Genomic DNA, 13,899 nt, shown 5'->3' on the forward strand with positions numbered 1-13,899 from the left:
AACAAACATAATTAAGACAGCAGATACAAATCCCAAATATGAAAATATCCACAGTTTAATATACATTGATCCTCGCACTGCAAAATACAAAATCTTACCAAGTTTTTTTTAATCTAGTTTCTAGTGCAAATATCTTACACTTGAAATAAGACTAAATTAACTTACAAGTAAGTAAGTTAATTTAAGGGTTTGTTTTAAATAAAAAAAACACTAATATTGATGAAGAAGTGCTAGTTCCACTGGCAGACCTGTAACAAGACATTTTCCCAGTGTTATAAGTGAAATAATAATGGAACTACTACTTTTATCATCAATATTGACATTTTTATTTTAAAAAAAGCTCCTGTATGCTGCTTGTAAGTTAGTTTAGTCTCATGTTATGTGTACCAAGATATCTGCAGTAGGAAATATACAAAAAAAACCTTAAGATTTTGTGTTTTTTGCAGTGATAATTTGGTAGCCATGAGTGGTTGTGTCTTAACGAAGGAGGCGATCACTGCCACAGTTCAATATTCATATGAAGAAAAACTCTCTCTCCCCTGAGTGCGACTGTCCAGCGGCTCAGTCCTCATGGATGTTGAACAGCTTAGCCACCTCGTTCAGATCCACATGCTCCTCTCCGTCCTTGATGATCTACAGTTTTCCCCACACAAACATCTTTCAGTAAACGCATCACGTATTTGAATTCTGCCATAAACCAGGAGTGGTACCTTTCTTGCGATGGGCATTCTGTTGAACACGTTCCACAGGATGATCCCCACCACCACCTTCTCTCTCAGGTAGAAGATGACTCCTTTCCCGTATTCGTCCCTGTGGCTGACGACGGGAGCCGGCGCCGCCGGGGCCACCGCGCTGGAAGCCGTGTCCTCCGTTTCGCTTTCTGAGCGGATCCCAGTACCTGGAGCATGATCATGGAGGAAGCTTCAATCTGAGCCTTTTTTTTTTTAGTTTTTATTTTATTAGAATCAATATAGTGATTATTTTTTCACTTTATTTGTGTTTTTTAAAGGGGCAGCATTATGTATTTTCCAGCCACATAGTGCCATTTTATAGCACAATCAACTAACGATGTTTTTAATTTTCCAATCAACAACTGAAATGTATTGTGACAACGATAAATCTAAATTCTTATAAGAACATTTTCACAATAAATGATACAATAAATACCCACCTCTCTTGAATTCCCCTGATTTGAGACACAGGCTATTTCTTTTCTTTTTTATTCTAAGACTATAGGGCTTAAACAAAATTGCAATTTTTGTTTGCCTCTTATATTCTGATCACCTACATGATTTGTGTGTCTCAGTACATGTAAATATTTCCATATACTATCTCTTCATACATGAATTTACTGCAGCTCCTCTCATTAAAGAAACAGTTTCCTATGCTGCAAATGTGCAGACATTTCACACAAACCCAAAGCTACACACCAGCAAGAAAAAAAACTAAATATGGGATCATTAAGTATATTAAAACACTGAGCACACCTACCTGACTCCTCAGTAGCAGCTTTGGGTGTGTCCTTGGCAGTGGCTTTGGCAAACACTCCTACAGTTGGCAGGCTGCTGTCAACAATCCCAATAGCCTCATAGCCGACATCGGGTCCCAGGTCGCTCCTGTGGAAAAGGACAAAACGCTCACCTCAGAGAAAACTGTTTTACATTCACCTCAAAGGGAGGGACCAAGAGTTATCAAGTTACTATTAAAAATTGCAACTAAAACATTTTTAAAAAATCTGTGTTAATTAACCCACCAGAACATAGACTGATGCCAATAAGGTTTGTTGGCTCCTGTCATGTTCTCTCCTGCAAGCCTCCCGCTGACGACGGCGTGGTCGTGGTGCTCCACCCGCCTGCGGCCCAGCCTGATGTCATAGAAACAGGCCGCATCTCCAGCCTGAGGTGAAACAAACACGACTGAGCACTTCGCACTTCACACACCAATAAGGATAGTTCATGATCAAAGATGGGTGGAGTAACCAAACATTGTACTCGAGTAAGAGCAGCAATACTTCAGCATGTTTTTACTCAATGTAAAACTTACTCAAGTACTGAGTAACTGATCAAAACAGGAATCATTTAATATTGAAAAATTACAGATGGACCAAAATGTAAAGTTGCGTGGAAATGTTGGTATTTTAATTACCAAACTGAAAATAATTTGTGTAAATAAAATCAAACAATTTCTATTTCCGAAATAAATTTCTTTCAATATTAAAACTTGAAAATTAAGAAAAACTGCAGGTGTGTGTCTGGTGAGTATTTGGTTTAAACAAGCTTCTTCTTCATTCTGTGGAGTTATTCACAAAGTGTCCAGAAATTTAAAACAAGAGTAGCAATACCTCACAACTGAGTAACTGAGTAAATGTGACTAATTACTAGTCAATTCTGTTCATAAAGCAGGATAAGAGGGGCACACAAATTCATTTTTCTTTTTAATCCAACATTGTGGTGCATAAGGATCTAGTCGAATTCAAACCTGGTCAAATAAGCGACAGACCAAAAGATAATCTGATGGCAAGAAATTATTTAAAGAAAAGATTTTTGAACTGGAAATGGAGGAATTTTATTTGTTTATTTTGTCACGCTCATATAATACCTTTATGCCTGTTTCTCATTTCTTCTATCAACATTTATGGCCAAAGATTTCATTCTTTCAGAGGAACACATGGCAGAGCTGCTTCTCTCTGCTGCAACATGAACCAAGAACTTATCTGACCAGGAGGGGGCACTATGACCACATAACATAATACACAACATTTGCAACACAAATAAAAATCCTAAACCTGATCTATATTCAGAAACAGGATTTTTACTTACCACCCAGATATTGGACCTGGCCTGCAGCTCCGCGTTGACCCGGTAGCCACCAAAGTCTGAGTCCACCTCTAAGCCGGCAGACTTAGCGAGGTCAACGTTGGGCTCCAGGCCTACGGCTGCAACAATGTGATCCGTTCTTACCTGAAAGGTAAAAAATCAACATAATTAGTGCCTGATGATTCCATCTGGTGCATTGGATCAAGTTAAATTTGTTTGAAATGTGAACCTACCACTCTTCCATCCTTGAGTTTGATTTCTAGTTTATCATCTTTGTAGGACACAGATTTCACCACTGCTTCCCTGATGACCTTTACACCCTCTAACCGGACACACACGGAGAGAAACAATGAGAAAAGTCAAGAAAAATCCTATCGATATCGCCTGTGTCAATCGAGTTGTACCTTTCTTGACTTTTTCTGTTGTCCAGTTGCTCAGATACTCAGGCAGCACCTTGCCCATGTTGCCCTTCTCTGGGAACATCTGAATTACCTCTAATCCGGACTCTGTCGCTGAAAAATAGGAAGATGATGATTGACACACAAGCAAAACGGTTTGTTCTGTTACCTAGAACTATCAGCTTGATTCATCTTGAAAGTTTCACAGCTTGTCAAGAAGCCTTACATCTCCTGCCAAGCGCGCAGGCCAGCTCGCTGCCCAAGAATCCGCCTCCTATGATGGTGATGGACTGCGCGTTTCTTGAAACTTTGTCCAGGGATTTAAAGTCGTCAATCTGCAAGTTAAACATTTCAACTTTAGACGTTTTAGGATCATAATAAGATTGAAAAACTCAACATACTTCAAAGTAACAATCCGTCTGCATTTACTCGAAGTTTAATGGAGTATTTTAAAGAACACAGAGATTTGCAAAAGTTGACATTTTGACGCTACATTATTTTTACTATTAAAATACATATGTATTTTTGGGCTGCAACTATCAATTATTGTAATCAATCATTCTAAAAATGAATTACATTTAAATATTGGCACATTCTACAGATTGTTCATTTAACCACTTAAGCTTTTTCTATACGGTATAAGAAATACATTAAAAGATAAGCAAATAATTCAATTACTTTATTGTAAAAGAAAGTAAAAATTGTATTGCCTAAAATGCAATAACAAAGCAACCCTTTATCGTACGCTCAGTCATTTATAGCAAAAGATGCATCTGCAGTTAAAAATACTGTCGACTATTCTGTTGATTTATTTTAATAACTGGAGAGCAAAAGGTGTTTAATAGAATATTTTTATTTTTACAGAATTTGAACCAAGTAATATATTTATAATATTTAGAACCACATTCCATGGAAATCTGTGCTCCATTCTACTTTGAGGAATTTAACTTCTAATAAATCTGACGCCACCTAGTGGTGAAACTCTGACCTTGCGGAAAACAGTTGTCCTCTTCATCACTTCCTCTCCAGCTCTTTCGATTACCTGAAGATTCCTTGGGACTCCACCTGAAGAAAAAAAAAATTAGATTCATTTACATATTTATTAACTATGGTCAGTAACATCACAGCTAGACTGCTTACCTGTAGCAATTAGGCACTTGTCATATGAAATCTCCATGTCATCGTCAAGTTTGACTTTGTTTCCTCTGACATCCATATGAACCACCTAAAATACATCAAATTCGGTATTTCAATATAAAGCATACTAAAGCAGACCACTGTTGTGTCTATCAACTAAATCTATAAACCAACCTTCCTGCCAGTGAGGACAGCCACTCCGCCATTTTCCGCACCGCTCAGCTCTTCCGCATCAACGTAAAACGAAGGCGGCTGGAAGTAGATGCTGTCAAATAAACACAGCAGTGTTGAAAACGCATAGCTTTAAAATACAAAAAGAAATGCTGATACAATAAATGTCAATAGCCCTTTAAAAACTGGCAAACACCTGGAAGGAATCATCCACCTTGGTCCAGATTTCAGACATTTCAGCTGATTGGCAAGGGAATGATTTGATTTACAATCAGAGGACATCAAGGCCAGGCAGTAGCTGAAGCATCCAACAGCCAGTCAAAACAACAAATGAAGGTCACTAGGCATAAAGGAGCCTTGCAGGGAGGGAGATAAAAGCCAAACCAATGAGGCACCATTTTCAAGATCATTGTTGTCTTAATAATAACAAGGTACTTGGTGCTGCAAATATTTAATGATAATCTACCTGAGGGAGCTTAACAGCAAACTAAATGTATAATTCTTTTTCAAACTAAGTGGTTAAACTGGTGTTTAAAGCAATAGAGGGTATTCTTGCCGGTTGTCTAATAAATCCGACAAGCTGGAAACAAATTCAACCAGACAACTCTGAAAACTGCATACAAGTTAAACATTAACTTAGTGAACTTGCGGTAAAAAAAAAAAAAAAAAACTAAAAGAAAAAAACACGATGTGGCAGCTGTGGTCTTGGATAGTTTTGCACGTAGGGAAAAAAAGCGTAGCCTCCATCAAACAGGTTCTGGTAATATTTATGAATCTGCTGACCTTCTCTCAGTGTTGTGACTGACAGTCCAGCTACTGTCTGCAACATAAGACCTGACTTGTGACGCCCTCTGCTGCTCATTCCTGGATCGTAAGCCGAAAACTATAGAAAGCCATTTCTGATCTGCAGTGAGTGCTTAAAATAGGTGCTTTACTGTATTCACTTAAGTTTGTGAACATATAAAACTTTCATCCAAAACCCTTTGACTAGCATAGATGCTAGAGCCATACAATATGAGGACAGGTACAGTTGTTGAAAACCGTCATATAATTTGTGACCACATTTTATTTACTCTTCTTCTCATTTGTTACTTTTCCCCCCAATCATGTTTTCTGAGCTTACAAATTTGTCATCAACTTTATACATGGATGTCAGGCCAACTCTCAAATATATTACTTGCAGGGAGGGTCTTAAATGCATGTGACCCAAAATATAAACCTCACCAAAAATACAGATTTTTTAAATAATATTTTTCACATCCAGCTAATAAACAGACTGGATGCTCTAACGTAGTTTGTAGTGACAGGTTTTGACTCGCTTGAAGTTTTCTCTGTGCTAAAAGAAAGTTAGAAGTTAAATTCAGAGCAAAGTAAACAAGATATAAGTTTGAAAATGAAAAGATGGAGAAATTCAACAAATATTCAAAAGCACAGTTTAGAGAGCATTTTTAAAAACTCAAGGTTTCATGGGAAGACTGGGAACCCACCTTCTTTCCTTCCCGTTCCACTGTTTGAAACGCAGAGTTTCTGTGACACTGGGGTCGTCGGAGAACCACAGCTCCTTAGAAAGAGGCGGCCTCATGTACGGAAGGTCTGGCTCATCAGTTACAATCAGTACCTGCAGCAACAACAAAAAATATATTATAACTTAGGAAAAATAGCCTCTAAAAATATAGAATGAATATTTTCTATGTACGTCAGATGAGAAGAAGCCTGACTGACCTTGGCATCAGGGTCTCTGGCTCGAATAGATCGGGCAGCTGCGAAAGACGCCGTACCTCCACCAATCAGGAGGTAGGGGGCGTGTGAGGGCAACGAAGGTTTGGAGTCTGCAGCTGGTCAGAAAGAGAGAAGAAGGGAAATAATCAGTTCATGGTCTCATTAAGCTAACAACCACCTAGTGATGGAATAAAACTTTGAAAAACTTTATACATTATTACAAGAGAAGAAAAAGAAAAAAAATGATCAAGAATAGGAATGATTAAGATGCTTGAACCTTTTCAAATAGCAACGAAAAATTGTTATTCTGGGTTCGACTCTTCATGGAGTTTGGATGGTTCTGCTTTGGAAGGTTTCGTTACTACAATTTGATCTTAAACCAAGGTTTTTGGATGTAGATCTTAGATTCTATTCACAGTTTTGTAGCCGGTTCTGAAAAATACAATTACCAATCCTTGAGTCCCTTTCCATCACACTAAATGACCCGTAGCAATCACACTGTGTGAGCTTTCAGAACATACAGCTGGGGTTTGGGAAACTGAAGGGGCGTGGCCTACAACTCGCAGCACTTGGCTGAGCAACATGTGGAAGTATGTGCCCGGGATTTCTAACCAAGTACGGTAAACGGAACAGAAAAAAATATAGAGCGCCATCCTCAAGTTGTCATTTTCCATCATCAATTGCAAAAATCAAAAGGACATTTTATACTTTGTAAGCACAGAACTGGACAACCTTCATAGCGCCCTCGCCGACTGCAGCATGTCATATTGAAACCACGCTCCTTTCAGTTTTCTGGCTAATATTTATCGGTCACTACACAAGAAATGTTGCTTTTCTTCTCAGTCTTACCCTCCTCAACTCCAGCATCAGTGAGTGGAGCCGCTGCCTCTTCTGCTGAGGCTTCTGCCAGTGGCTCATCTACTGCGAAAGCAATACATGAAATCGGCTAAAAATTTGAGCTACCCAGTAGGGACGACCCATGCTTTATGGTGGGAGCATTCAACAACTGGGAGATGTAGCATAAAATCGAAAAATAAGTTAAAACACCAAATTAGGCCATCATCGTTATTTTCCATGAGGGCAGATTAAGCCTCACAAATGTACCAGCCAATAAAACAAAAAGTATTGAAACAGAGTAGAGAGACGAAAAAACAGAAGTGGCACTGGCGAGTTGGTTTCCAAAGGCTGCAGTGAAACTGTAAACAATGTTACATAAAACGCACATGCCGCCAAAAATATCGTCACGGTTCATGCAGGAACTTTCTAAGAATCTGATCACAATCAGGCGACAACAACAGAACAGAAACCTTCCAGGATTCAAATTTGACATGCTAATGGTTTCATGCCAAAGCTACGGTTTGTACAGGAGGCATAATAAAACACGCATGTGTTTGGATAGAGTAAAAAGCAGGCGGCTGACCTGGAGGTGGCTCTGCAGTTTCACTGGGGGCCGCTGCTTCAGCATCAGGAGCAGCTGCGGCTTCAAGTTTTGTCTCAAGGGGGGCTGAGCAACAAACAAACACACTTATAAACACCGTAGACTGAGAGTATGGAGAGAATAGTAAAATACACGATGTCTCGACTAACAGACTTAAATATATCACTGTTACTGAAAATACAGTTTCCCTGATAAAAATCTGGTGTACATAGCAGTAAAGAGGAAGCTGAACCGAGTACTGCAGTGTCAGCTGCTTTTACACCAAATCAGTCCAAACTATGAATAAACTGTCCAATCAAAACAAAGTTCTGGCAATAGCTATGAACATCACTGCCTCAAAGTACTCACGCTCCATCACGGTGGCTTCAGCAGCGAAAACACAAAGAATCAAAAGTAGGCATTTTTAAATACAGATACAATCCTAGACATTTCCCTCTAAAGGAAAATAAAACAACCGAGCTCACCTGGAGGTTCTGTTTGGATCTGTGAGGCTGATTTCTGTTTTCTGGAGGAAATTTCTGTCATCCGCTCCACATGTCTTTTCTGGTCTCCTTTTAGAGTAATAACAGCCTGGGGGCAAAAAAAAAAAATCTAAATAAGATTTCAACTTGCATACAAACTAAAATTAACTGTATAGCATTGAAATGCATTGTACAGATTCAGGAATATATTGGGAATATTCCTACTCACATATGTTAAGCCACCGACAAAGGATGCTCCAACTAGGAGGGCGTATTTTAGGTTGTCACTGCCTCCACCCACCGGCCCTGTGGACATGTGCGCCACAGGCACACACAGTGGCGTTCTGGCATTGTTCCACCCTGAAAAAGATTATTGGAAAAACTTCATCTACACAACTGATCTCAAATCATCACTTTCCTAAAATAATGGCCAAAGTCCTTTTTTTGCCAAACGTTTTGGGAGAAACACCATCATGTGAGGAGTCAATTGGACTTTTGACAGCTGTGAACAAACATTTAAGCTTTTAAAATGGACTTTTTATGGCTTTCTTCTAACAACGACTTTAATCTGACTGCACAAATTATTGTTGAAAAGTGGAAATAATTTCCCACCTGAGCAAAAGATCTCTGCAGCTCCTCCAGAGTTACTGCTGCTGATTAATGATTTCTTATAAGTCTTAAAATTCATGAATGTGGGGAAAATCTTATAAATCAATTAATTCAACAGCTTGTTGCTGACCGATAACTTTATCCATCTGTGCTACTGGTCACATAATGAGTTGCATGTTATTTATGATTTATGGCTGTCAGCTCCTTTTCAGGAGTTCTTAAAGTGATTTCCCCCAAACCATTTTACACTAAGCCACATTCACCCAACAGCTGTAGAAAAAATGCACACAATCATATATTTACTGATCACAAGGCAACTTGGGGTTGAGTTCAACTTTAGCAGCTTTCCTCTACTCCTTTGCAGCCGCTACTCTGTTGTAGATTTACTGTTGCTGCTGGAAATCTTGCTGAGCCGTGCAACCTTTAGCTGAGAGACAGCTGTTTTTTTTCTTTTTTACAGTAAATTAATTGCTTTGATGTTGAAGCATTACCTTAACTAACCTGGGCAAGGTCTAAATTCAGGTGACAAACTGGAATTTCTAACTTTATTTATAATTGTTTTATTCCAAACTGAATTTAGTCTGAATGTCTTTATGTTTCACAGCAGGATGTCAATGGTAAAAATATATACTACAGCAACAAGCATCTCCTTTTCTATTCAGTTTCTCACAGTGCTAAATCACAACAAATGTTAAATCAGGACACTTTACAAGTCAATCAGATCCCATAGTTAAAATTAATGTCAACTGTTACATGTTTTTAATCTAGTGGCCCCTTTAAGGGGCCTTGTTTTATCATGACTTCATTTGGAAACTATGCATATGAAAAGTACCCAAGTATGGATGTGTTCAAATAAAATTTACCATTAATCCTCCACTTTGAAAAGATAAATATCGTCTTGATATTTCTTAAAATGGAGAGAAAGCAGAAATCTCTCTGCATGGAAAATTAGGCTAATTAAAAATAGCCCACACTTCTGATGGACTATTCTCTGCTAGAACAGTCTTGCATGCTGCTGAAGGTCAGGTTGGTGCCTGTGCTTATCCATTCACAGTCTCATAATGGGGGGGCGAGAATATAATCCTCTAGATAAGAGTCAGTGCATGTGATTATGGCAGCAATCAGATGGGTGGTCTCAGAAAATGGTGCAACACCTGTCAGAGAAACACTGCAGACACGTCAAACTCATGACTATTGATAGGCTGCACGCGGCCCCAATAAATACTCTATATTTATCTATGACCAACTATATTAATCATTACTAATGCATCTGAAAAGGCAGCGTCAACATTTGCTGATTAGCTAGTTAGCTTCGTAGAGAACATAAAGGTCGGGATAGGTAAAAGCACAAACCTAGCAAGACTGCACACAGAGCGGTTTAATAATGAATCAAAGCATACATGTATTGCAAGTTCATTCATATCTGGATAAAGGCCAGCTAACCGGAAGACAAGGGTAACCATTAAGTTCACCTACCTGCTCTCCTCACGTTCTGTCGGCATACAGTGGACGAGGCTCTGGCCAGAGGTGCAAGCTTCTTCCACACAGCCCTACATGTCAGCATGGTGGCTCGGCTCAGCTGCGACAACTCCCAGTTACACTACCGACAGGTCGGACAGAAAGCTAGTTACAATTAATGAAGTCCGACAGACGACTAGCAGCCGCACACAGTGCACGCCAAGGCCAGAGACAGGTCATACGTTTCAAAGGAGTGCTGGGTAATTGCAGAGACTGTTTACAGAGGGAGATTAGCCAATGCTAACGCAAGCTAAACAAGACAAGAGGCTGTACAGAAAGATGGCATTGCAGTTTTAAAAAAATAACAATGACACATTCCCAAGACTTATAAACCTATAGGCTATTGCCGTTATATTTTAGATATAAAATATTGCAACACATTTACTTCTACACTTTAAACGTACATTTATTGAATGTAAAATTCAGGCTGGTTATTTCACCTGACATCTACTGCGAGTTCCCTCTTTCAAGGCTCTTTGGTCAGGATAACTTCTTCTTGATTTTTGAGAAAATAAAATTGTTTCAAGACGCTGCTGCCCCCTACAGCTCACAACGTAACGCCAGAATCAATTTTATTCAATATGTTCGACTTTACTCTCAATGAAGACATTTTAAATATAAATAACAATAATTGGTAAATATATATATATTGTAAATATGTATATATACACTATATCTATAGTGTATATGTACAAAGAGGAAGAGAAGGTTATCTTTTTTATATGTTCACAGAACATTGCAGACCAAAAGCACCACAAATAAATATGCCAATAAGAGAGTAAACAATTATTTATACATGTGTTGATTTTAGTAAAATTACAAATAGATCACATTACTGAATAAGTTCAACTGTGCTGCCTGTACCATGTCCTGGAGGGAGTGAAGATCAGCAGATCTGCTGATCATCCTCCATAATGGCTATTATACAGATTTTTCTGTGCACTTCCATCACTGTGTGATTTTGGTTCTTTCATAAAACAGGACAGCTCCAAACTGAAAAAAAAAGAAAGAAAGAAAAATCACACCATCAACCCTACTGTTAAATGTGGGAATTCTTTAGCAGGGTCAGCAAAGCTGGTCAGAAGGAAAGTGTCAAAGAAAACAAAGTATTCACTCAGTAACGTTAAAATATGGAATTCGAAGAGGCAAATCTATTATTATTTGTGTTGCATTGTTTCTGTATTTCTTGATTTACATAGAAGGCTTGATATCATAATTATCAGAATAATTATATGCTCAATAGTCCTGCAGTTAAGTTTAGAACATGTATTTCATTATTTATCATAAAGCATAACACCAAATGTCCAAAACAAAAGCAAAAAAAAACAAAACTAAATGAAAAACAAGTACTGGTTAGAAAAAAAACAACTTGAGGCTAATCTTAACATGAATATCAACATATTCGCATAACAGATATTTCAACCTGCTGCAAGTTTTCACAAAGTGCTTGTAAACATATGTAGTTCTAAGCCAGACATACAGTTATGGGTCAACAAACCACACATGGTGAAGATAAGAGCAAAAGATGGCAGCTGTGATGAATGTTGCAACTCCAGCTGAGAGGAAGCTAAAGAAACAACTCAAGCTGATGTTGAGGTGAGATACATGCTGGCTTTCGAAGAAGGGGAATAAAGTCCAAGCTGTAGATCAGTGGAAAAGGCAGCGAGTGTCTTAATTTGAAGACATAACCCAAATTAAGAATTAGAATCAAGACATAGAGCAAAGCAAATGTTCAATATCAAACATGTCTTTGTGTGATTGTGTTGACAAAACCAGTCGTTTGAACCGTGTAGCTGCTAGGGAGACAAAAAGAGAGATTGAGGTTAGTGTTGCTCAAAGGCATGTATTTGTAGTTTGTCTATTTTTTTTTTTTTTGTATTGTTGTTACTATTTCTGGGGAAGCAGCAGAGGATTTCATGGCAGTTGTGGTGATAAACTGATGTGGAGGTGAGCATTGCTATGGATCTGAAGGCAGACAGCCAGGAGAATTACAGTAAGTGGAACCCAGATGTAGGATAGAAGAAGGTAAGCAGTCCGGGTCGGTTTGTTGAAAGAAGTCCAAGTAGTTTGAAGCTCTGATGACTTCACTTGAGCATACTCACAGAGAGATCCAATTCAATAGGCCACAAGAAGATATGAGGTAAGTAATGTGAAAAATACTCTTAGAGCTTCTTTACAGTGTTGACAGTAAGGAGCTGAAATGGAGTTCTCTTGTTTTTTTTCAGCCAGTGGCTTTATGAGGCGATTGGACACAGTTAAGTCCAAGCACTTTAATAAAAACGGAGATTAAATACCACAGGAAACAGGAGAAAAGATATAGGAAAAAAAGAACCTGCAAAAAACACAAATCAAGGCTTTAGGAACAACAATCATTTCCGATGTTAGCCTACAAATTGACGGATCTTTCTCCAAAACCTAAGACAAACTGTGTAAAAAGGAGAATATTTTCATAATACCTTCTGCTGTAAACGTCTACAGAAATGAACAAGTCAGAATACTCCCTTTATTAATCAGTAGACTGATTGATTCATCCGCCTACACAGAAACAAATACGTGACACATAAAACAGTAATAATAGGAGGATAGTTCATCATACAGTAGATTCACTCTGACATTAACAGTATTTATAGTGGACTTGTCTGACGGTGGCAAAAATGAGCAAGCTTGTAAGATAATTTGCCTTACTTTACTGGATCCTAACAGACATAGTAGGTGGAGAGGCTGCCTCTGGCATGAGATTTTATATTACATAGAAAGAAAAAAAAAAACAACTGAAAATGCAAAAGGCTCCAGGATTCATGTAAACCATTTCCAAAGAACCTCAAACAGGTGCTGGCGTATTGATTTTGCAACCTCTCTTGTCACTCCTTTGCATAAGAAAGTGATACGTTAGTTTTGAAAATATGGCAATTTGTTCAAGCAGGGGTTAGAGCACTGGCAGAAAATGAGTTAAAACAACAAAGCAGCTGTAAGACCACAACCATGAACCCAATTTTCTGTGAGACATGTTTGAAACTTGCACTCCCTTTCCTGTTAATATGTAAGTATTAATATGAGAAGCAGGTTACAGCATTAAGTGTGGCAGTGACTAGCTTAGAGACCATACTGGAAGTGTGAATAAGGGATATTTTTACAGTGCTTTGCAAAAAGTATTCACACACCTTGCATTTTTCCACATTAGTCATTATATTTTATTGGAATATGATGTGTTAGATTAACATAAAGTGATGCATCATTGTTTTTTTTGTTTTTTTTTGTTTTTTTTACAAATAAGGAAACAAAACGTATCCCCCATGGCACGTTGCTGCCACTCCCATGTTCCACTATGGAGGACAGGGTGTCCAGGCTAATGAGCATTGTAAGTTGTCATTTTAACACTTTTCCCATCTGAGGTGTAAACCTCTGATCTAGGAGAAGAAAATCGTCCCCAGAACATGATGCTGCCACCACCTGTTTCACTGTAGAATGGTGTAATCAGGGTGATGTTACGTTTTTTTCCAGAACATGCAGCATTTTGCACGTAGGCCAGAAAGTTCAGTTTTGGTCTGATCTGACCAGATGTTTGCTGTGTCCTCTAATTGAATTGCAAATAGCCACTCTTCTGTAATTTACATATTCTTTAGATACACACA

The 13,899-nt window shown here is 38.4% G+C and overlaps 1 protein-coding gene across 4 annotated transcripts; it reads right to left on the minus strand.

Annotated features, from left to right (window-relative positions):
• Positions 1-443: 443 nt before the first annotated feature.
• Positions 444-10,474, minus strand: aifm1 (apoptosis inducing factor mitochondrion associated 1). 4 transcript variants are annotated; one of them, XM_016668333.1, is made up of 19 exons: positions 10,226-10,474; positions 8,370-8,500; positions 8,144-8,249; positions 8,028-8,042; positions 7,662-7,745; positions 7,091-7,159; positions 6,245-6,357; positions 6,010-6,140; positions 4,526-4,616; positions 4,355-4,439; positions 4,203-4,279; positions 3,441-3,549; positions 3,221-3,328; positions 3,050-3,138; positions 2,820-2,960; positions 1,754-1,896; positions 1,492-1,616; positions 711-898; positions 444-633 (listed from the first exon to the last, which is right to left on the minus strand). In XM_016668333.1, exons 1-19 carry the CDS (start codon positions 10,311-10,313, stop codon positions 562-564), a joined length of 1,965 nt encoding a protein of 654 aa, XP_016523819.1. In that variant the 5' UTR covers positions 10,314-10,474; the 3' UTR covers positions 444-561. The 4 variants fall into 4 exon arrangements, with proteins under 4 accessions (XP_016523819.1, XP_016523818.1, XP_007546024.1 ...); XM_016668332.1 differs by having other exon boundaries at positions 7,091-7,162; positions 10,226-10,473; XM_007545962.2 differs by lacking the exon at positions 8,028-8,042 and having other exon boundaries at positions 7,091-7,162; positions 10,226-10,473.
• Positions 10,475-13,899: the final 3,425 nt, after the last annotated feature.

Source organism: Poecilia formosa, unplaced genomic scaffold, assembly GCF_000485575.1.
Source record: "Poecilia formosa unplaced genomic scaffold, Poecilia_formosa-5.1.2 Scaffold14, whole genome shotgun sequence".
Taxonomy (NCBI): domain Eukaryota; kingdom Metazoa; phylum Chordata; class Actinopteri; order Cyprinodontiformes; family Poeciliidae; genus Poecilia; species Poecilia formosa.

Coding starts and splice junctions, on each gene's coding strand:
- aifm1 (XM_016668332.1), bottom strand. CDS start 10,313: ATGCTGACATGTAGGGCTGTGTGGAAGAAGCTTGCACCTCTGGCCAGA. Junction 8,250..8,369: donor TTGTCGGTGGCTTAACATAT/GTGAGTAGGAAT, acceptor TTTTGCCCCCAG/GCTGTTATTACTCTAAAAGG. Junction 3,139..3,220: donor AACAGAAAAAGTCAAGAAAG/GTACAACTCGAT, acceptor GTGTCCGGTTAG/AGGGTGTAAAGGTCATCAGG.